The 24,239-nt window shown below is 35.8% G+C and overlaps 1 protein-coding gene across 1 annotated transcript in view; it reads right to left on the reverse strand.

The window, feature by feature from the left end:
- The window catches only part of PRKAR2A (protein kinase cAMP-dependent type II regulatory subunit alpha), a 60,398-nt gene extending 40,728 nt beyond the window's left edge, over positions 1-19,670 (reverse strand). The window contains exons 1-2 of the mRNA XM_026088053.1: positions 19,610-19,670; positions 4,409-4,444 (exon numbers count right to left, since the gene is read on the reverse strand). Of these exons, the coding sequence (XP_025943838.1) occupies positions 4,409-4,444; positions 19,610-19,670 (97 nt within the window). The remainder of the gene's footprint in view (positions 1-4,408; positions 4,445-19,609) is intronic.
- Positions 19,671-24,239: the final 4,569 nt, after the last annotated feature.

Genomic DNA, 24,239 nt, shown 5'->3' on the forward strand with positions numbered 1-24,239 from the left:
CACCCACGGCCACTTGCTTTGCATGTTGAATCTCTGACCAGTACACAAAGCCATGTTTCTCCGGTCAAGATGCAAACGGGATTCCCTGCAGAGCCTTTATGGCTGCTTAATCACTTGGAAGAGTTTAATGCCAAGCAAGCAAACACTCTCCCTCCCTCGAGAGCGAACACAGCAGACAAGATGAATAAGTAGCAACAGTAGCAGAAACGGGGAGCACAAGCAAGCAGAATAAATCCCATGTTCTTGGCACTCCAGGGTGAGAAAAGTAGTACACGAGGATGTGTTACTATCATCAATATGATATGAAAGCCACACTATCACTTTTTTCCCAATTATTTAAGAAATGCAGAAATAAAAGTCTTCTTTTGGAGAAAAAGATGTAAAGACTTTTTTTTGCATGTACAAGATTAGCTTGACCTTGCTAGTAGATTAGCACTTTTCAAGAAATTTTGATAAAATTTTGATGTTCTTATTTACTAAATTACAGCACAAGCCAGAAATGAGTAGAAATGTGCTCAAATTTTTAAAAAGCAAAAATAAACTTGCTCACCAATTCTTGCCCATGTGTCAAAAAACTCATATTTTGAATGATAGCTAAAAACTTACAATGATTAAAGCAGTATTTGTCAGTATGCCCCAGGTTTATGTTTCATAATTAAAAATAAGAAGAAAAAAAATCAGTAGTTGTTACAGCAGTCTTGCCTTATTGAAATTCCCTGCAGTTGGAAAATCCATATAATCTAGCATTACACGAGTTATGCTTTGGAGGCTGGATAGCCAAATGCCAGCATAAGGTCACTGTAGAAGGAGGAAGCTACACAAAAAGAAAACGAATGGCATAAATTAACAGAAACTATATGCAGCTTTCAGTAACCAGACTGTTTACAGAATAGATAAGATTAATAAAACTGTTGCAAGTATTTCATTTTAACAGTGCTTCTTAAAGTTCTACATAAGTATGTTTTGTATTGGACAAAACCCAGACTATGTATGGTTTTCAGAGAAATCTGGTTAGTTTATTATTCCTGCACATTTTTCAATACATTTCAACAACGTGGGGAATAAGGCAAAGCAGGATCAGTGCAGGTGGAACTGGGAAGCCATGTTCTCAAATAGCATGTGAGGCCAGAACATGCATTAAAATTTTAAGCTCTGGTTTAGAAGCTTTATTACATGCATCAAAATGCAAAAGATGCAGAAAACTATATACATAATTTCTTATCCCTATTTCCTGAGCTGTCTCTAGCTTGGAGTAATAGGGAAAAAAAGTACATCTTTTATGGGTTTATGTATCCTTAGCAATGCAGTTGGTGCACTAATGCAAATTCTATCTCATTACCTTTAGGCAGACCATCACAGCAAGGACTAAGATTCTGAAGGCAACTAAACCAAGAGTAATCACTCCAAATTTTATACCAAGTACATTAACAAAGCAATTTAAAAGAATCTATAACCACTATATACAAGTTGAAGATGTTAATAAATTATCAGAGAGGGTCATAAACAATTATTTATCTCCAAGAAGATATATCAAATTGAATCATTTTTAGAACAATTATTATTAACTCTTAATAAACTGTATATATAATATAGGCAATTACTTTATTATCTTTTCCTGTAATTAGAGTTATAATTTTTTCTAGCTTACATTTTTGACTTACTAAATGATTTGAGAGCAATGCTGTAAAGCCTTAGACAGACAAATGCTTGTCAGAAAAGAAAAAAAGAAAAAAGTTCTTGGTTGAATTTTAAGTCTTTTTTTCAGTATGTCCAACATCAATTTTTTAATTCTTTTCCTATCATGTTTTTCCAGAGTACACTAAACCTACAATTTTGCAGTTTTGTGTCAATCTTGATATTAGCAAATACTTTAGCTCTCTTTTTCACTGCCCTTACAAATTACAATGCACAGGAAGCATGTCAATAGCTGGTAGGAAACCAGATTCAATAAGCACTAGCAGAAAGTTCTTCTGAATAAAAGACCAGATAATAATAGATCAGATATGATTATAAATAAATTGTGCATGTCGGCTTCTCCACTTTATGATTTGTTCTGCTCTACTTAAACACACACACATTTGGAAAGACAATACGTTGAGTAATCCATAATGCAAGGTTTGTTTGCTTTTTCAAACAAAAAAGACGTTATATAAAAGTTGTAGAATGCTAAGGTTCTTAAATCCTAACGTATACCTAACAAGGAAATCAAATTAAATTCAGACCATCAAAAGCAATAAACTAGGCTGACATTCATTTCGTGAAAGGGATTATAGGATGCAGTTGCCTACAACAGCAGGGGACTGAGTTCAGAACCTAGGAGAACCCTGCCAGTCTTGTTCCTATTTGGATGACTTTTTGACAAACACAGCAGGGATGGAGTAGGGGAAAAAAAAAATCCCAAGAAAACAAAAAAAACAGCCAGTGGGTTCTTGACCTTTTTATGCTGCATGGGGTCTCCTGTATATGCGTGGATGCTGTTTGCATCTCTTCCATGTGTTTTAACAAATCCCATACTGATCATAACCCGCACAGAGTGTATACATAGAAAGTGGAGGAGAAAAAAAAATTTTATTGTGAAAAGTATTTAAACACACAGTAGGAAAACATGCATATTCTATTAATGCTTTTAGCAGGAAATTTTCAATATATTTTGTAAATTCTGAATGGTTCTAGCTCTTCACTGACCAGCAGTGCTCTATTAAGCATCTAATGAGCCCTCCTTAATCTAACTGTATAAGTTAGTAATTCAATTTACATTTGCTGTTAGTTCTTCACATTAACCTTTAGACTCCTTCAGTGAAGGAACCCGTTTTTTCATAAAGACTAACTCAGTATTATGAGAGCACAAATATTATATTTCAACACTGAAGATTAAAACAGATTACATCTACCCTCTGATTAAGACTTAACTTTTTGACCTCAGGAATAATTCTAGTCTTTATGTAAATTTAAACTTGAGATGCATTCACTTCTCACTTGTCAGGTTTTACTCCATCAGCAGACACCAGGATGCATTAGTTTAATTAAGAAGGAAATGAAAATATCTTTGGACTCTCTGGATAAAGGTGCTGTACGATTTATGACTTCAAATATTTACTATTAGAATATCTAGCTCCATCCTTCAAGATACGGTTTTGTCTTGTCTAAGTTTCTCATGTAATAATATACCAAAACTACCAGCACTTTTGAATTATAAGAATTATGAAGTTTTCATTATAGTCACATTTACACAGCGACATACCTATGTAGTTACCTCCTTGATCATACCCAAGCAACTAGTAGTAAAGCAACTGTATTGCATGGGAATGAAGACATTTTGCATATAAAGTTAAACATGCATATATAATTCAAACGGCCTCTGCTCATTTATCAGCAAGATCCCACCATAACCATAATGCCGAAGAATGGCATGGATAATATACAAGAGTTACAAACCTAGTGGACTTGACCTGAAAATTAGAGAGGAAACACTGAACACATTGGCATTATTACACTGATTTTTCAAATCAGAATCATAATGACTTTCTATACCAGTTAAATTCTACAATGAGGTAGACTGAGGTGGGTGGGAGGGTGGGGAATCAAGAAACATATGTAGTGCAATCCACACTGCACTTTGAAGGAAAAATGACACGATACCTTCTCATCTATATTTAACATTTTGCTCATATGATACTGCTCAAAGACAACTTTAAAAAGAATTTTGGGGAATGACACAGCTAAAAACACCAACAGCAAATCATTAAAGGATTTAATATTGGTTAATAAGACCAAAAAAAAAAAGTACAGTCTGTGTCTCCAGAACAAATGGAGGGCCACAATTTCAATGACTTTAAATACCAGTTACATAAGCAAAGGGCTCAAGGTCCTGCAACATCCATCACTTCTGGTTAATACTAAACAATAAAACAATAAAATCTGAGAAAAAGAAAACAAAAACACCAGTATTTCTGTATTTTGACCAGAGATAAAACTGTTAGCAATATGAAATATTAGGAGATGTGTTCCAGCAGAAAGAAGCGGCCACTTTTCCAATTCATATTAAAGCAAGCTTTTCCATCATTCCTACATTGCGCAGAACTTTTGGGAAGTTTTTCTGGACAGAATTGTTACTAGTGCTGAAATTGCTTCAGTATTCTGTCAACCACCACAGAACTGCTTTCTAAACTACTCTCATAATTTGTTGCCCAGTGAAGGGAATTAAGAAACAATTAACAATCTAAAACAATCTAAAGGGTATTAAGAAACAGTTCTGATTATTTCAAATGAAAAGACTGTAAGAAGTATGAACAATAAAACACAGTGATGAAGAGTAAGAAGGTCATTCTTAACGTAAGCAATTGCTTTGGTCAAATACATATTTCAAAGCTTTTCAAAAACATATGAAATTCTTAAAAGGAAATCATACCTGATACTCTTCTGTTGTATCGGTTAATGACTGGAGCTGCAAAATAAACAAATTAAAATCACAAATGCTATTCATTATTAAGAATTCAAAATAATCATCTTGAACAATCACAGTACATTTTTACAAATCCCAGATGAGTCCCTGTATAAAGCTAATAAATGCTTTAATATAGAGCTTTCCTCCATTTACCAGCCAATAAATGCTTATTCGAAGTTAAAATCTGATTTTCCAGAGGCCACACTCTAAGATGAAGGGTAAGCAGTTTGTTTTTACCCAATCCTGAAAAAATATATATATCTACAGAGATAACCCAATCTCAACCTAACATCAATCCCAAGCCCACTCAGCAGAGCACTATTAAAAAACATTCAAGCATTTTAAGTGAGCTATGCCTACATTAAACAGATTCGTGAGTTTTAAAAACTGACAGAACCATTAGCAAAAGCATTCTAATCTCCTCCGCAATGTAAGCCATAACTGTTCAGGCAATGCTCCTATATCAACTCCAGATGTTTACACTTGACCCAGGCTATCTTCCATAAAGGCAAACATCCATTCTTAAATTTCAAGAATTTGAAGAGAGAGGACCCATCGTTTCATTGGTTCTCTGTTCATACTGTCAGGTATACAAGGTATTTAAACTTTATCTCAAATTTGAGATGAATAGGATTCAGCTTCCTGGCTTTCTTTATTCAGATGCATTTTTAGATTAAGCCACCCTTTACTAAAACAGTATTCTCTCCACTTTACACTGTAATCAAGACAGTGTCTGCTAGCTGCACAAGCCTCAACACAAACACCTTTTAAAACCTCACAAACAAATTCAGAACAAAACCAAAACACACCATGCTCTCCCTCACTCTGACCCCTCACAACACCCCAAGTACTTTATTCTGAATGCTTCGTATTTTCCCAGTCCCTCTCCCCACCAAACTGATAATTGCATTAGTCTGATACAACCTGTGATCCTTCTATTCCCTTCCTTAAATACTTAGGAAAGAGCTGAACCTTTCTACCATGTCAAAGTATGTGCACTGCACACAGTCAGATTTAAACCCATGCTACCAAGGTCTTGACAATCTAACCATTTCTCAAAAGTTTTAAACTTTTTTTTTTTTTTTCTTTTCTTTGTTCCCACCTGGAGTATCTGAGCACTACCAGACTATGAATAACAATGTATTCTCAAGCAAATACAGAAGAATTCAGCTTCTTTTGAGTATTAAAACCACCTTAAGGCTATATTTAAATGCATAACTGAACATACTACTGGAAAAACAAGACCAATTTTGATTGACATTGTGTAGTCTTTTGTAATGATTTAGGAAATCAGAAGAGAGGATGGGGAAAAAAAGACATAACTCCTTAGAGTTATCAGCTAAATATTTTAACAAGGAGAAAATCTGAGCTTAACAAGAAGCTAAGGCTTAAAAGCAACTGGAATTTCTTCTATTAAGGTCATATTTTTCTTCCCAGGAAGTATTCTTCGGTTTTATTTTAGCTAAAATTAGAAGCAGGAAATCGTTCAGAAGAGTCTGTCATGGAGAACTCAGACTAGCAAATCATAAGAACCCACACTGGCCTTCTGGCCTGTGAACCACTCGAGCACAGGCGCTCCGCATCCAGCCAGTTGTGGACATCAATGAGAAACACAACCCAAACTTCCATTCATGAGCAAAATTCTGCTGAAACTGCATGAACATCACCATCCTTTAAAAGTATTCACTGTCTATTAAGTAAATTTATTTGGTGGAAAAAACAAAGACATCACCTATGCAGAGTGTTTTAAAGCATACCATGCTGCTAGAATTTTCTATGGAGGCCAACTGCATAGGTTTTACCATCATTGAATTACTTAGAGTATATAGAGTGAATGCGTCCAATCTAGTCCAGAAACAAAAGCATCAAAACCATCTTTAAAAGTGATATGAGCACTGTAAGAATGGTCTGGGCTCAAAACCCTTCTCATTTAAATAAGCTACATGTATATCACTTGAGTCACTTTTAGCATCTGAACATCAGTCAGGATAATTTTTTTAAACTAGCCTAGATTATAATATGGTATGTCAGGGTTTGGTTTTCTGTAATAATATTGCTAAAGATTATTTTGAGTTTTACAACTTAATATATATATAAGTCTACATTTCTGTAGCACAGCATAATCTATATAAAAATATTAGTGAAGCAGTATGTTTCATACATAAGCTTGAAGAGACTCAAAACTTCTATGCTAAACCTGAGAACTCATGAAACTTTATTTTCAAACATCTAACCAATTTTTGACAGCAGCAACCTTTCCTGCAAATAAGGACGGCACATTTATCACTTGTCAAAGGACACCGGGGATGCAAGAAACGTATATCGGCTCAAGGGGAGACAAGCACTTGGAAGACAGATCCATTCTGCATTATTAAATAAACCACAACAAACTCGTGCAAACCTCTGAACTGAAAACAGGCATACGTTTTTGCCCTGTTCTTACTCTTCCATAGTCATCTGCCTGTAGCCACCACTGGAGACAGAATATTGCTCTGGACAGTCATTTGCCCTGCAACAGTATATTCGTTCTCGTCTCTAGCTTATTGAGCTAATTCAACTGAGTAACTACCCAAAGATGATAAGCAGACTTGAACCTTAAAAAACAGGAAAACTCACCTCTTATTATCTAGAAACAAAGAGACTAAAGCCTACTAGTTCTAAGACACTGAAGAATAAGAGGACCAGAAACAATTTGTTCAGTTCCCACTACAAAGAAGTGATTTACAACAGGAGAAATACTAAGACCAAAACAACTTGATACATTTACAGTAAAAGCATCTGAACTAGTTCAAAACCGTTTCAATTAAATGATTAACTATTCTCAAATCCTGATTTGGTTATTTTTAAACCAAGGTAATTTCCATTCAAATTCAGTTTGTCACAAGTAAAGATTAATCCAATTAAAAATGTGCCATGCCATTTTTTGTGTAGCAATATAAAAGTTAAGAACATGAATAAACATATACTGAGGTATAACCTTAAACAAGAAGCAAGTACCAATACAACTTATCCACCCCGGCTAGCAAAAGCTGAACTAAATTACATCACCCAAAGGTGAGAATCCAATTTTCTTCAGGAACTGCAAGATTTAAATAGGTTTCCTGCCTGTTGATTAAATCATTATTTAAATTAGTGCTCTGAATTACTTTCACGTGAATCAGTCCACACTAACGAGAAATCTTGTTCAAGTAATAGTTCACAAATACTTGCTTCTGTCCTGTTATCTGGAGTTTATTTTTTTAGCAATAGAAAACGGTGTTCATCAGTGAGTAACCATGTGATTTTACTTCAGGCACTGTCTTGTGCACAAACACTTTCTTCTCCACGTTTTGATTACTACAGCCATTACTCATTCATGTTTGAGAACAAAATTTTAACCTCTGAACGGAGTTGTCCCATACTGCTACAGGAAACCCTGACATTATTTGGGCACCCTAGGAAAAAAAACCCACTTTTCAAAGACTAAGGCTTCTTTTATAATCTTGATTACTTTATCCTATAGCAGGGTTCAGTGCCATCAAAACAACATCAAGTTTTCCACTGGGGGGGGAGGAGGGGGGGACCATAACCTTTTAAGGACAGTTAAGAGAGAACTATTATTCTGCCTCCACAAAGCATTTAAGATTAAATTGATAGTTTGCTTTTCCTTATACCAGTGACAGTTTTAACACATATAAAATTTTAGGTTCACTTTTATATGTTGTCAGATGATGACTATTTTTATGCTAAAGAGATAAAATGTGACATTTCCTACTACAGAAGATTTGCATTTTCTTTTGTTCTGGAGTACCCATGAAAGGCTCTCTTTGTTTACGACTATTTTTCAGGATTGTCCTGACAGCCAGTCCTACAGCATCCCCTTGTCTTGTCATGAGGCACACACAAAGAAAAGCCTGACATTAAGGGATTCTGGAGAGCAACTCTCTCAGAAAACGAAATTGGACAGCAAGGACTAACACGTTTACAGTTAACCCAAGCCAGCTCCTAGGCTGATTGCAAAAACGTGGTTAATTTAAAGCAAAGGAATAGTCATGGATACACCAACAACAGTAACCTCCTACACTAGCACAACCATTAGAGCACACATCTGCCTATACTGTAACTAGAATACAGTCAATCCAGCATATCAATCCAGTGCCACTCAGTATGGTTGGTCTCTTCAATAATAAAGAGAAATTGCTACTTTGAAACAGGAAACAATTACATTTTTTGTATTCATACTTAGAATTTCCCTCCTGCACACCAGTGGGTCTTTTCTCAAGTCAGTCACATATGAAATGCAGAAATTATGAGATTAAAAAATTTTTTTGTGAGATAACAGTATTATAAACTCTCCACTATGTCAAAACCTCAGGTGCAGCAACACTCAACTTCCAAATGTTTCTTACCTTTGGCATAGGGCCTGCTTTTATTTGGGTCATGCAAAACCAAGACCCAGTGATCAGGTAAACACAATTAAAACAGAAGTAAATTAAACTGTTGTTCCAGAAGAGACTAAAACAGTCCAATTTCCTCCCTGGCAGCCAACAGCAAGTGCTAAGAGTCAAAAGACGTCAGAGCAGGAAAGACATATCCAGCCACACATTCCCCACTTTTGCTAAAACTGACGTAGGGTATTGGTCCTACTCATCTGTTGCAAAAAAGAAATCAGAAGTGTTTGCTGAACATCTGCACATTTTCCAGACTGATCTGAGGCACAGACTTAATTAAGAACCAGACAGGAATTAACAGAGGCTGTTTTCACAGAAAGAAGAGTTTACAAGTTTCTGGCTCTGGGATTCTTCTTTAGAGCCTCAATTTTTAAAACCAGCTAGTTCTCTAGTTTAAAAATCAAACGCTGATTAAGTATGAAATTATCACCTTTATGTCAGTATCACTTAATTTCACTCAGCAGTCTCCTTTTCATGCATTAGGAGAAAAAGGAAAAAAAATAATAGATATTCCTATACATATAATTTCCCCTTCTCATCATAATATTTATATCATGAAAAGGAAAAAAATTGCTTTGAAATTTCCTAAATGGATTTTACTTCTCTCTTGTGTCTCAAAGGGTAATAAAAATGAAAATCATGCTTCAAGTCATTATATACATGTTAAAACCTTGTTTACTTTTTTTTTTTTTTTTTTTTTTTTTTAAGTTACWTCTGCACTGAAAAGACCTCTCCATGTGCTGGCCAATCAGTCTTATAATCATTCCTCTAATGTTTACAACAGACTGAGATCCTCCTCATAAGCCTGATACTGCTACAGCTGAGCAATGGTCAACTGTAAATTCAATTAGATTCTAGAACTGGTCACAAATTCCCTTGTCACAAAATTCTGTTCCTCAAAAGAAGGCTCTTTTGCAGGAGCAGTGCTACCAAAAACACTCATGGAAGAAGCAATGCTATAAAGGTGCTCAGCTTCAGACTTTCAAAAACGCTTGATACTACCTTTGATCAGCTAACTAACTCTGCAAGAACAGTCACATACACATTTGCTAATAAAAGACTGCACAACTTTCCCTCCTCAAAATAGATTTATGTCATCCTATTTATTTATTTAATGCTAGTCTAATTCACAAATGTGATTCACATTAACATGTGGTAGTATAGCTTTCATGGCAGTAGTGCTATTTGCTGTTTAATGACTGCATTTTGTTCCGTTTTCTCACATGAAAAATTAGGCACATAGAACTTCAGACTAGTATGTGGTAATGCTGGGAATCACTGACCTCAAACATACATCTATTTTATACTTTCTAAAGGTGAAAGAACAGGCATTTCTCCAAAATTCTTTAGTTTGCTTTAGTGTCGAGATTTTCTTTGAAATATCTGATGCTGGAGTTTGGCTCACTGTGCTTAGCTTACAAGAGTTCTGACTGTGGTTATAGGTAGGTATGAAAGCTCAGCTCCGTTTCTGAAAGAGTACGTGAAAGAAAAAAGACACAGATATTACCTACTTTACCAATGCCTTAAAACTCAAATCAACACCAAAATTAAAAGCATTTATGCCAAACAATTCAACAGTAAAATTATTCCCCAAATTACAAACCATATCTAAAAGACTGCTTTTCCTACAATGCCTAGGATCCCTTCAGTGTACTGAAAAGTGACTAGTAAAGAACATTCGTAAACTTTTTTAAAAGTTATATTACTTCTGTAATAGCATAGGTTATTTCTCTCTACACTACTGTTCATAAGCTTCATAAGGTTACAGAAGAAGCTAAAGCTTGAAATGAACAGAAAAATGACAGCAATCATTCTCCCAGCTAAGGCTACCCTCCTCTTACACATACGAAGTACATCAACATGCATTGCGATAAGTGTATTAAATTCTTACAGAAAGGATAAATAAAGCTTAAGAGATCTGTTCAGGGCCACAGGAAAAAAAAAAAAAAAACAGGGACAAAATAAGAATTATCATTCCAGGCATGAGTTTGGAGTACTAGACATTACCATTCTGTATTGGATACCTTAGAAACTCTGTTTCCCCTCCTTCTCCAAGGAGTTTCATTTTTACTGACTTCTGTGAACACTTTTTAATTACAGTTGGGGCCGGGGGGACACATACCAATTGCTTCTGATCCTGGATACAGTTTATAGTAATAGGCAGGCTAAGTTAAGTCAACTGCGCATACAAAAATTTGATTTCTTTTAATACAAGTCTTCAGTGCAACATTCTGATCAACTCAACAACTTTTTGAAGGCTTCCTGATGAAAGAGAGAGCAAAGTTTACAATAGGTTGCATAAATTCAGTAGTACAGCACTCAGAGTCCAAAGAGCATAGGCATACAATACAGGTATGAATAAAACAAATCAGCAGCAATGACTTCCAGAGTACTATCACGTTGAATTATGGCACAAAATCATCCTATGTGAACAAAGAGAGAAACAGAATGTACACGGTTCTTATTTAACAAGTCAGTTAAGATTATCAAAACATGCGAGTTCACACTATAAGCTATTAAAGCTGAAATACCAGAAGCAGAGTGGAGTATAAATCTGAGACGTGACTGTCGCTATGGAATGTTATATCAAGTTATGATAAGGAAGTGCTAGACTACAGCTGTCATACTGTTTTTCCACACACCAAGATGTTAATGGACTCACATCAAAACGAACCATCGCAATTGTGAGAAAGTTTGAAGATTGGAGAATCAACATTTAAGGATTTCTAGTAATTAAAATTTAATGCTATAGCAGAAAAGAAGACTTTCATCACCACATATGCAATCGTACTTTACTAAATGCTCATCTAAACTCATTTTTGAATATATAAGTAAAATAAGTGGGCTCCTTGTGGCTAATACAAATATAAAGTTAGGCATCCATGACTTCCATTTGGATGTCCCTCCTGGACAGCAGCAAATTCCACTAACCCCTTCCAGATCTCTGCTTGATAAGTAGGGACTCCGAGTGGAGCTACAAACCAGCAGATTTTTTCAGACAGCTCTGGTACATAACCGCCTACATGCCAATATATCGTTCGTTACGGGAAAAGGGAAAGAAAGTGACAAGTGTTCTATGGATGCCTTTTTTTTTTTTTTCACCCCCTCTCCTCCAGAAGAGGATGGAAACTCGGAATCTGGTTTGAGATGGATGGGAGAGATTTTGATGCATCAACTGAAGCATGCCAGATATTTGGAGGAAGACAAAAGGTCAGGCAACACTAGGAAGGAAGCGAGTTCTTTACAGAGATGAACAGACAGAGCACGGGTAGCCAAAAACAAACAGAAAGGCAGAAAAATAGAAACCACAGTCCAGGACTGCCTCTGTACACACACAGTTAAAAGTTTTCAGTAAGAGGCTTTTATATTTATTAAATTGAAAAGCAATAACAAAAAATACATTAATATTAAACACAGTTTCTCTCTCTACTACAGGAGAAGTTATAGAGGCATAGACATGTCTTCAGTTCCTGTATTAAAAAACAAAACAAAAACTGTCTTAAGTAGCTAAAGACAATAATATATAATGCAAAGAAGCAACACATCCTGGTCTCCAGATTTAATTGATTTTTTTAATTTGGACTTAGAAATTACAGAAATAAAATGGAAAAACACTGTCCAGAAGCCTCATCTTAAAGAAGCTCCTGGTACTTGCTTTCAGAGTTGTTTTAAAACCCCTCTGAGAGAAAAAAAATATACTAACTTTTTTTAAAGGAAAAGGTAAGTCAACAAGCAAGATGTCCATGTCAGTTAAAAAGACATTTTACAAAGCTATTAAAGCTGTCATACTTTATGTCAACATTAGGTTGGCTCTTTTTTAAACATACAAAAAATTAATGTGCACTCTGGGATGGACAGACTTTAAAAAGCTGACAAATCTGAGAAAACCATAAATCTTAACTTAGCTTTCTGAAAAAATTTGATGAAATCTCTGGTCATAATGTCCTAGTCAAGAACTGCTATTAAGATGTATGATTTGTTTCTTTTAAGACATTTTAGAAAATACATCACTATTTTAGTATTCTCATTCCATGACTGAATTTGCATATTATGGGATTATACTATTTTGATTGTTTCTATCAGATATTAATTCAGTACCAAAAAGGACCATAATCGCATTATGCAAGGAACCCCTGCTCACAGAATTCGGGAGTTAATACAGCCTGACTGAAATGTAAGTACAAGTCATGGGAGAATGAAGAACTATCAAGCAGCATTCCATGTTATCTGACATTGCAATGGCATTCCCCACACAGCCCTCTCCTATTTCTTGCTGACGTGTTTCAGAGATCTAGCCAAACACCAAAGCTGGCACTTTTTTTGTTTTTTTTTTAGGAGTTGTTTTTCATGAGTGTAGTCTATATGATAAAGATGCAATAGATAGCAATAAGATGAGTGCTTGCTTTACAAACATGGAATTAGACAAATCCCCAGTCCTAATGTACAACCTCAGCTGAAAGGACTCATTTGACAGTGATTAAAGATAAAACTGCATGATGACATTACAACAGAGATGGTTAGGGACTGAAATGACAGACTTTTTTCAAAGATTAGAACGACAAAATTATACAGTGCACAGAAAAGGAAGGATGCCTCGTAGTATTAGGAGAGTTGAGAAGAAACTGATAAATCTTCAAGGACTGTCAGAGAAGAGACGAGACACAGGAGGGTACTGCAAGGTAAGACACAGTAAGGCAGTCTAAGGTGACGAGTGAGAAAGGGAAACTTAAGCTTGCTCCTAAACCCAAGCAGAGAGGAAGGCATTTCAGAAACAGGGAAGCAAGGGAGCCACATTAGCAGTATTACAGAAGTTTTAAGAGCCAAAATGATGTTAGGCTTATAAACCAAACATTAAGTAAATGACAAAGGAAAAAAACTAGGATACTGACCACATTTTGGAAGAGCCTTTATGGGGATGCTCTGAAAATGAAAAAGCTAGAAAGAGTTAAAGATGAATTTGAAACTACAGACTAGTAGAATCGCCACATGAAGGAGAAATGGCTGTTTCATTAAAATACATGCTTCAGACAGGAGAAGACAGTTGTATCTCATCTAGGGAGCCATGAAGCATCTCCCAAACAACAAGAAATATGGGCAGCTCACCCACATGTCTTGGTGAAGTGGCAAAAGGAAGGACAGCTTCTTCATTTTCCAAGTCTCTTGACTTTTCTGTTACCTTACCAGTCCAGGTTTCAAATTTCACCTCTTTAGTTACCAGACTGCCATCACTGCAAAAATGGAAGATACTAAAAAACTGACAAATATGATTCTTTTAAAGTAAAACTCACTTTTGTATTTCAAGCGATTTTTACTACGGATTTGATTTCCAAGATACTTAGAAGACTTAACTTCGTATGTTCAGATCATTTAAAATGTCAGACCTTAAAGACTTTTGACTAATCTTTATCCTTTTATTGATGATAAGGTGCAGTGTCACTACTACATGTTAAAAATTAACAACACTTGAATCTCTTGTGGCTTACTTGGAAAGCTGAGTTTCACTGAACATATTTGGAAATCCCAAGGATAATTTCCAAAAGAATCAGAAAATGTCAGTTAGTTATGTCTAGTCAGTTATTCCATTTTGATTATTTGCAACTGTCTCTTCCATAAAGGATTCATTGTGCCTCTTTTATAAAGGATGGCTTTCCAACATTTAGAGAAATGAGCTGGGTATGAGTCAATACAACGTGAATAAAACTGGAACAAACAAAAAATAAAAAAGCATATAAACCTGAGCTAAATATTTTATATATTTCGCTATTATAAAGAACTTGTATTCTGTCACAGCCCAGAGCCACTACTAAGCCTAAGGTATGCAAGTCCTTGTCCCAAAGAGCACGGTCTCAGTCACTCCTGACCTGCCAGTGAAATCAGCCATGCTCACCTGGTTTTTCCTTTTTCAGAAGCCTAATTAAAAGTCCCACTATTATCCCAACCAACAGAACATATTACACATTACGAAAACTTCCACAAGAGCAATGACCCACTGCAGGCCTCTCAATCTCAGATGCATACAGGTAAGCCTGATTCTGCTGGGAACGTTGTACACTCCTTCCTAAAGGGAACGGCACCCACACCCGTGGTTTGAGACTGCAACACCAGAACTAGCTGCCTGAGGTTCAGACACAGCTCCTCCTCATTCTGAGATTACGCAGTCACTGCTGTTCTCTCACAAACCTCGAGGGCAATTCTGCTCTCCGTCTTACTGCGGTCTAGATCTTAAAAACACTCTATCAATTGAGTATTATCCTCAAGAATGCCACACAGCCAACTTCCCTGAAAGTATACATAGATCACTGAAGCAAGTACCCTTGCTGAGGCCAGAAACCTCTATTGTAAAATTAAGTATGAAAAGGGTGGGAGGCAAGCACGTCACAATTACAGTAATAGCACTAGTGAGTTAAACAGTGTACCAGATTTACATATTTCACATATCCTGTCACTGCCTTTTCTATAAACTCTTCTCCTGGTACACTCATTCCCTTCTCACACTCCTGCATTCTGCCCAAAAGGATGACTACAACAGCAGAAAGGAGGACAACTACAATTCCCACTCATTTAGAAACAACCCTTCTTTCTGTTTCAATACCACACTTACTCTATTATTTCCAAGACTTTTAATATATTTCTACTACCAGCACTTTACTTCATATTTTGGTTCACCAGAGAAGCAAGGTAAACACACAAGTAATTAATCTACATATCCTCACAACTGGATTGCTGCTGTTTTCTGGAAGCTAACTTTGGTTCTGCAACACACTACAGTAAGGTGCATCACTGATGTTCTTGTCATCCTCTTTTATTCCTAGTTTTATGCTATCCCTCCTGTTTGGGATGAACTTTTCCTAATACTCCTCACAAGGCATGTTCAAATCCCAATTAAACACACAGATACATACTTTTACATGGTCTTTGTCAATGAACAACTCCTCAAATATCTCCTAGACTTTCTATGTTTCAACTATTACCTATTGCATCATCTGTCCTTTAGGCAATGGCATATCTTTTAAGGCACAGCAGACATTGCATACACTCCTAATATTTTTCTCAGTACATTTGACATTTAAAAAAATTTTAGTAAGACATAATGCTGTATTTTTATCTGGATGCATAATGAAGAGTTGATTTCCTCCTATATGTAAAGAAAGATGATGACAGTACACAGATATTCTTGTGATTTAGCAAGGCATAACAAAGAAAAAAAAAAAAAAAAACTTTGACTACCTCCCAGTTTCCATCAGAAACCCAACCCTAATTTTCCATTCACTGCACTGTATTTTAAAAAGATTCCATCTGCTCTGTCTGTAGTACACATTAATATTCAGAAGACATCTGCAGTGTGCAGACCAAGCTTTTAATTGGAATCATGTCACAGCTACCATCACACAACACTGAATGTAAATGTTGGATATCTGCACTTGGCAGCTGCTTTGCAGGCTTATTATAAAGTCCTACTGAGACTGATAGTGACTTTAAATAATGTAGTATCAGGGCATAGAAGGTATCTTAAAAAAAAAAAATCAAGTATTTACCATCTTGGAGCAGTTTTACAATACCATCCATATCTAATATAGTTTACTAACATCTTAAATTACTTAAAAGCAAAGTATCATTTATATTCAGCCATAACTTTCAAAGAGAGCCACAGATTGATACAATGATTGATACAACGATTGAACACACATCTTTCATTATAAGAGATGCTTAATAGTATCTAACTTCCATAGAAAGAAGGGCAAAGAAAACTGAACTACAGTGCAATTGAAACTATGTAGTGAAGCTCAAAGCATGAATAAAATCTGAAACTCCAGCATTACTAAACACGTAAGAGGACCTAAATAAAAGAACTTAATTAATAGGTGTGCTCAGTGATTTAAGACACTTTCTTGTAATGCCAGACAAATTATTCTTGAATGGATGATAATAGTTAGCCTTTTTTTAAACAAGTTAATAGCAGCTTCATTTGCTTCAAATCTTTGCCAATATGTAGTTATATAAAGTCACATTTTCCCAATCATCTACATATTTTCAGTTTGCAGTATTTTATTAAAGTTTCTAACAAACAGGGCAGAGTGATCAGACATCTATAGAGAGGAAGAAGTAGATATTACATATACACACACAAACTGATGTTATCTGTACAATCCAATTGAATAGTTATGTGGTCAAATGCAAACTGATTTTTTATATATGTTGCAAGTTGTTTAAATCTTATCAGTAGGTAAAAGGGACATAGAAACATTTTAAGAACAGCAACACTCATTTTTCATGAAATATGCATTTTCTTGGAGAATTTGTCTTCCATTATCTTTGCTATAGTATCACGATAGACATTTTCTGAAAAATCTAATAAAACTTCAAGACTTTTGCTTCTAAGAAATAGATAGATCACCACAAAAATAATTAGACAAGTAGAGGCAGCGTAAGAAAAGAAAACCATCAGAATCCAACTGTTTCAATTCCTTTGCCTTTCTCTGATAGACTAACTGGCATACTGGATATTGCTTCGCTTTAGTACAGCTTCTAACACAGTAAGTCAATTGCACTCAGCAGAAGAGGAGGACACAACTGCTCGGGCTCGGGCATACATACATGGTCAGTCTCAGGCCTACACTCACACTCTGCCAAGTCTTGCATATCCACCACCATTTCGGAACACGCTGTGACTAAAGTGCAACAAAATCGGAAGAAACAGCAAGGTCTCGGTCCCAAACCTGAGCAGACAACCAGCTGAGAGACAACCACTGATTGTATCAGGGCTTCCAGTGTGTTTTAATGCAAAGTCAAAAATGTCAACCATAATTTCATCAGTGATATACAGTATCCTACAGACATCCTTGAGTTTGCACTAGAATAGAAGGGAAGAATTACTGTGGGCACTTAGGGATGAGATACAGTTTAAGAAGCTTTTCCTTTTGCCTCTTAGCTATTTACAGTCTCAGATAAAACAGACTGAGCTCGCTCTCACAATCAGATACTGCATCTCATGTGACTGACAGTAAGAAACAACTATAACTGAACTAGTTCTACAAAAGAGAGCAATTCAGAAGAAAAATAAGGAAGAAGGGAAGATTTGAAGCACAGCAGAAGCAACCAGCAACACTGACAGGCCAGTGTTTTGTGTGCCTCATATGGATGTTATGCAGCTGTACTTGTTGGGTCAACCTGAGCTCAGGATTGTAATTGTAACTACACAAGTAGGATTTAAGAATAGCATCCCACGACTAAAATAAGAGGCACACAGAAGTCCCTGGTTCTTTGCCCGAGTCACTTCTACTTTCATTACTGATTTGGATGATGAAACACAGCATGCTTTCACAAGGTTTGTGTAAGACAAAGCTAGAATAGGTTGCAGTCATCTAATTCGATCTGTATAAAAGAGCAAGAGGAATTTCAATTAGGAACACCAGCATCAAGCTTCACTTCAAGCTGATTCAGAGCCTAATCTTACACAACCACACRTAAATCGGGGAATAAGAATACCTTTATATGCCTAGGCAAGATGCTCTAAAAGCTCATTAAAACATCACACTTTGTTTCCAGTTAAGTTCCAATGGTAAAAAGGCAAACAAAGTAACCTTAATTTACAGATAGAGGCATAAAGGGGCCCTGTAGTTTCAGACATTCTTTTTGCAGGTAGGTAACTACAAATTCTGATGGAGACATTCTTTAGGGTTTGGGTTAGCTGGGGCTTTTTTTGTTTGGCTGTGGAAGGTTGTTGGTTTTTTGGTTTTTTTTTTTTTTTTGGGGGGGGGGGGAAGGAGGAGGAGCAGAGAAATAAGCTAAGCTTCTACAACTTCTTACCACAGGGCATATTCTCCCTATTTACAAACTGAGCACTTTCTTGACTCCTTTAAAAATATTTCAGTGATGACCCTACTATATCATACTCAGCAAGTACTTTTTCTACTAATGCCACATAAAAGCTAACAAGCATCCACATCCTGGACAAACCTCAATATATTTATCAGCCATCTTAGCCACAACACCGTAACAGGTATCTATTATCAGCTGATTATCTACGATAACCTCGGCATCCTTCCCCAAGTCACTATTTTCTAGAATACAGTACACTATCCTGTAAACAATCACCACTGAAAAGATTCACTTTTGCCTGAACAGGGTTTGAATGACCTTTCTCAAAAGATCAACATTTTAAAGCACTGGCTCAATTCTTACTGAAGTCTGATTTTAACAGATTTTGAATTAGGTCCTTAATAAAAGAATAAAGATTTGTTACTGGCTTGTGAAATAAAAAATGTGTTGGAATAACTAGCGTTCCCATATAATTATACCTGATATGTTCCAAAAAATATGTTTTGGAACAATCATATCATGTATCATATCACATCTGATCAACTATGTAACAATGCCTTTTAATTTCTAATAACCAAAGCCTGGAAACCTTGATTACTTGTTTATAAAAAGTTCTAGATATACTTAAAACTGAAGTTATTGGTTTTTCATTAAAAAAAAAAAAATCTGTCCTAGAAACACATAGTAGTGATGGGAGAGGTGCCACCAAGCACTGAAATACTGTTAATGGTTTTTTTTGGTTGGTTGGGGTTTTTTTTGTTTGTTTGTTGTTGTTTTTTGTTTTGGGTTTTTTTTTTTAAAGGAAAAAATCAATAGGGTTTTGGAAGACTACAAGCCACATTCACTTTCCACCCACTGTACTCCTCATATACTGCCAGTTAATCCAACCTCACTGGATGGTAGGACTTTTCCTTACAGAATTTTATGTCTTCAGAATCACAGCGCTGGGCACCAGGATTTCTGCCTCGCTTCCCCATGTCTCTAGGCTGCAAGAATTCTCTGTCTGAGCAATACTGACTCTGCCATCCACGTTGCTTCTCTGGTCGAGTGCTTTGCTGGGGAGAGGAAAATGAAACATGACTCACACCCAGCCCTTCTCCACCACTGCGGCAAGTAGCACAGCCTCGGCTCTGAGGAAGACGACAGCCAGAGGACTGGGGAGTGGCACAGAATGATGAGATTGCGCAGAAGGAACAGAAGATCATCATGGATTCTGCAGGATTATTACTGCTAACATCTCTGGCAATTCTGTGATCCTATATGCATACAATACCAAATACTACTGCATGACCAGTGCAATTATCCATCAATAATCCACAAGTAGATCTTGTTTCATTGAAACATAATTTGGAAACAGTGTATTTTATCAAACAAACTATAAATAAATTTGAGTAGACTAAGTATGGAAGATTTAAAATTATGGAAGTTAAAATTCTTTATCTGGGCAATGCTCAAGTTGTAATACACAAAAGTATGAGGGAAAAAAAAATCTGTACCATATCTCAGAGTGAATATACTTTACAGCTTTTCCACCTTCAGATTTAAGCTTCTAACAATATTCATTAAGTCAAAATTTAACAATATTCTTATATAATAACACAGCTGTAAAAAGACTAATCTTCATGTAAAGAAATATTTTGATAGACAAAGATCTCCTAGATGGAAAGAAAGAAGAAAAAAAAAAAAAAAACCTTCCAGTAATTATATACGGTACATTTTCACAGTAAGAGCTATTTGGGGAAAGGAGGAAGGGGGAAGACAGACAGACCTGTCCTGTTCACTAAGAAGAGATAATAGTAGAATTCAGCACATTCTCATCAGCCCAGGAAAAACCCTCTTTTATTTTCCCAAGAATGTTTCAAGTCCCTGCAAGAGGGCACAATTTATCATTTATCCTGTCATAAAAATGCCAGTAAGATCTCCCTGACCAAAGTGAGCTGCAGTCCCAAAGGCCCTTGCTTCTCAAGCCCCCCAAAAGGACATGGCCTTTACTTCAGCTCCCTGTACAGTCACCTGGCAGGCGGAGAACCCTTACCCATATTCCAGCTACTTTATCCTGTCACAGCCTGCAAGAGCGGCCACTTGGAAACAAACTCCTTGTTGATACAGCCCAGCAGTATTTCTTCAATATTTTACTATTTTGACAATTCAGTAAATAAACATTTTGCACCAATTATAATTAAAATTCTTGTTAATTATGTTTCCTAACTTTAAACTAGCATGATAGCAAGAACAGCCAATGTCCTTTTAAAGGCACTGCATTTTCCAGGCTTTATAGAGATAAGCGTTACAGCTACAAGATATCTGTTCTGAAAAGTTCATGATACAGAGAGACATACCAAACCTCGGAAAGAGTCATAAGAACAAAGTGACAACAATATCTGCATGGTCATTAGTTCTATGACTGTTCAGAAGATGGGATAAGCTTATTGGCAAGCTTTTTTTTTTTTTTTTTATAATGTATTTTGTCACACACTGCCTTACATGGAATAACTGGAGGGAGGGGTCAGGTTTTGCCTTTTTTAAGTGTAGTTAACTGCATCTTTGAAATATTTTCTTAGACATCTTTCTTCCCATACTTCCATTTGGTACAAAATCACATCCACCCCGGCTTTGCTTACAAAGAAATATAACAACATACATGCACATTTTAACTAAAATACTGTTTTCTCTGTTTCTCTGCACAGAGGAAGGTAGTTCTTCCAGTTCAGTCAGGCTGTTCCTTTAAAAGTAAAATGCTAGAGACAAGCTACAATTTGTAAATTCAGTGCTACGTACAGGTAGGAGAAAATAATCTAAAATACAGTATAGAGGTGAAAATAAGTAATATATGACCATATAGTAATTTACACTTATGACAGGAGGAATCACCATAAATTAGCAAGAAAAAAGAAACATTACTGTAGAAAGTGAACTGTGTTCATTTCAAAAATCAGTTCATATATATAGTACTTCATAATGCACAAACAAATATTCTACAGGTTTGTTCATTAATGACAAACTACCTTCACAAAATTTCTGGCCTCTAGGAGATAGGTGCCTTATTGGAGTCCTCTGCAAAATGAGCATGAGCAAGAACAAAGAATAGTGGAAACAGTACACTACTTTATAAAAAGAAGTCTTGAAATAATTTCAGAAGATAATTCCAAATGGGCCTTGATTACTGCATTAATGGTAAAGTTATTAGATTACTTACATCCAGAGAAAAGACCCTGACATGCTTATTTTAGTACAGGGTCAGATTTTTTTTTTCAGATTTACAAAAAAAAAGGTTTTAAAACATTGTAAAAGGCAGACAGATACATTTTATGTCCAATTATTTTCTATTATTTTCAAAGAATAAAGTGAGCAGGTTCTGCAAAACTCCAATATGCTACAAAATTCCATGTCATTACATTAAAAGAAAAAATCTTCATAGTGACAAAACTTTAGCCTTTAGAGAAGCACAATGATATTTGATATAGATCTTAACATTTAAAACATGCAAGTTTGCCCACTGTCACAGAAAATTAATGTAACTAAGTCTTCTCGCTAACCTGAGATCCTGCCTTACACCCTTGATGCCTGTCAACTTTATTTTTAAACTCTTACTATTTTCATTCCCATTATGAACATTGATAACGTATAAGCAGTCACACTCTCCAAACTTTGACTTCTACTTAACTCCAACATTTCCAACAAATTCAACTGCAGTCATATGCATTGCAGATACTGATCTTTTCTATTTGAACACTCTTCTCTGTAAATGGTAGTACTGTTTAGCTATTCAGTCAAGCCATATCAAATGCAACTTCTTTAAATGAACTAGACTTTTGCCATTCCAAGGGCTGAACTGAAGGGTTTGTGAAGGGTTAACCCACAATTTAAATATTAAAAGGGAAATAAATAACTTTTATAATGATTGTGTACCAACTTGTTTAATACTGTATGTTCATTTTGTTTCTTTATGAACAGTATTACTGGTTGGGGGGGGGGTTAAACTAGAAATATCAAGTCCTGGCTTCATGACATTTACTGTACTGTCACCAGAATTATTACTTCTGTTTCTGAGGCTCTTTCCTCTTAATATTCCAATGATATTTGAGAAGTTTGAAAAGGATGTGGCTTTAGTAAAAAGTAGCTGTATCTGATGGACCCAAACATATAAAAAACACTCAGAGAAAAAGAGCTCTCTGCAGGAAGTATGAGCATCCCTGACCATTCAGTCATGGGTTCAGACATCCGAAGATTCCCAGACCACACACAAGGGAATCTGTATTCCTGATACTTCTAACAAAAAATAAACACGCCATGCCTCCCTCTTGTAGGTCTGCTAGTACTTCTCTGTACATGAGAACAGCAAAAGAGGGCAAGGTAATTAGACTCTCTGTTACAGGTCAAATTCAAAGGAAACAACAACTCTTGTTACTTCTAGGTTAATGCAGACAGGAAGAAAAATACTGGGCAAAACACTTCAATGTTCAAAGTAAAAGACAAAGATGTTCTGTATCATCATTGCTTTTAAATATACTCAACAAAACACTCCCAAGAAACATTGCTTTGGTATTCTAGTAACCTCAACTGTCACATACTGCTTTGTATCGCACATTGTAAATCACTACGGATTTACTGCTTACCTTACCTAGCGCAAAGGAGCAGAGTGCCTACATATCTTCACCTCAAAGGTACAATATAAGAATTATAAAAAATATATCCCAAACTATTCTAATAGCAGCAGGCAACAAGTACTACATAGTTCAAATTCCAGATGAACTGATTTTTGGTAGGACAGCTTCCATTACAGAGCTCCCCACAGTCACTGTTACATACTGCCTGCACATAGCACACGTTGCAAATCTTTTACAGCTATGAAAACTTACAAATATCTGCATGCAAAAGCTATGAAAAGAAAAAAAAAGCGTACAAATACACATCATAAAGTTATATTCTTTTATTCTGCTATATATAATTAAGTCATATGGCATAAAACTGTTAGTAATGAAATGTTTTCAGCAGTGAGAAATTAAATTGACTTCACAAGAATATAAGGGATGCTCATAGAGAGAACAAGAGAAAATTAAGGCCATTCAAATATACCTCTTTACCATAAAGTTATACAATCTCAAGGATTAGAATTAAATTCGTCATACAAATTACATCAAGTGATGTTTAAATACTTCAATTTTTCAAGCATACAGAAATTAAAGTAACATCAGCACTTTAAGGAGAGGTGAAAGAACTAGGAAGTTTTAGCATTTCAGAACAAGAATGCTTGCAGAATCTTCCCCACCCCTCTCCCCCAAAAATGTCAAAGACAGAACACCACAATGTTAATCTATCTTCATGAGTAGTCTTTTCTTAACTTATCACTGAGAAAGCTTGAAGCCTTACAAATATTAATGAATTTTAAGCAGATCCATTGATAATATTAAATGTTAGAAAACTAACAGTTTCAGAACCATTACTTTTGAAAAACTGGGGAATTCTATCACCTTTGAATTTTCATTCCAGGGCTTTCCATGAGACATTCTGACATTCTTCATAAAGAGGCATTCCCCATATCCATG

This window comes from Apteryx rowi, unplaced genomic scaffold (assembly GCF_003343035.1).
Source record: "Apteryx rowi isolate R43461 unplaced genomic scaffold, aptRow1 scaffold_75, whole genome shotgun sequence".
Taxonomy (NCBI): Eukaryota; Metazoa; Chordata; class Aves; order Apterygiformes; family Apterygidae; genus Apteryx; species Apteryx rowi.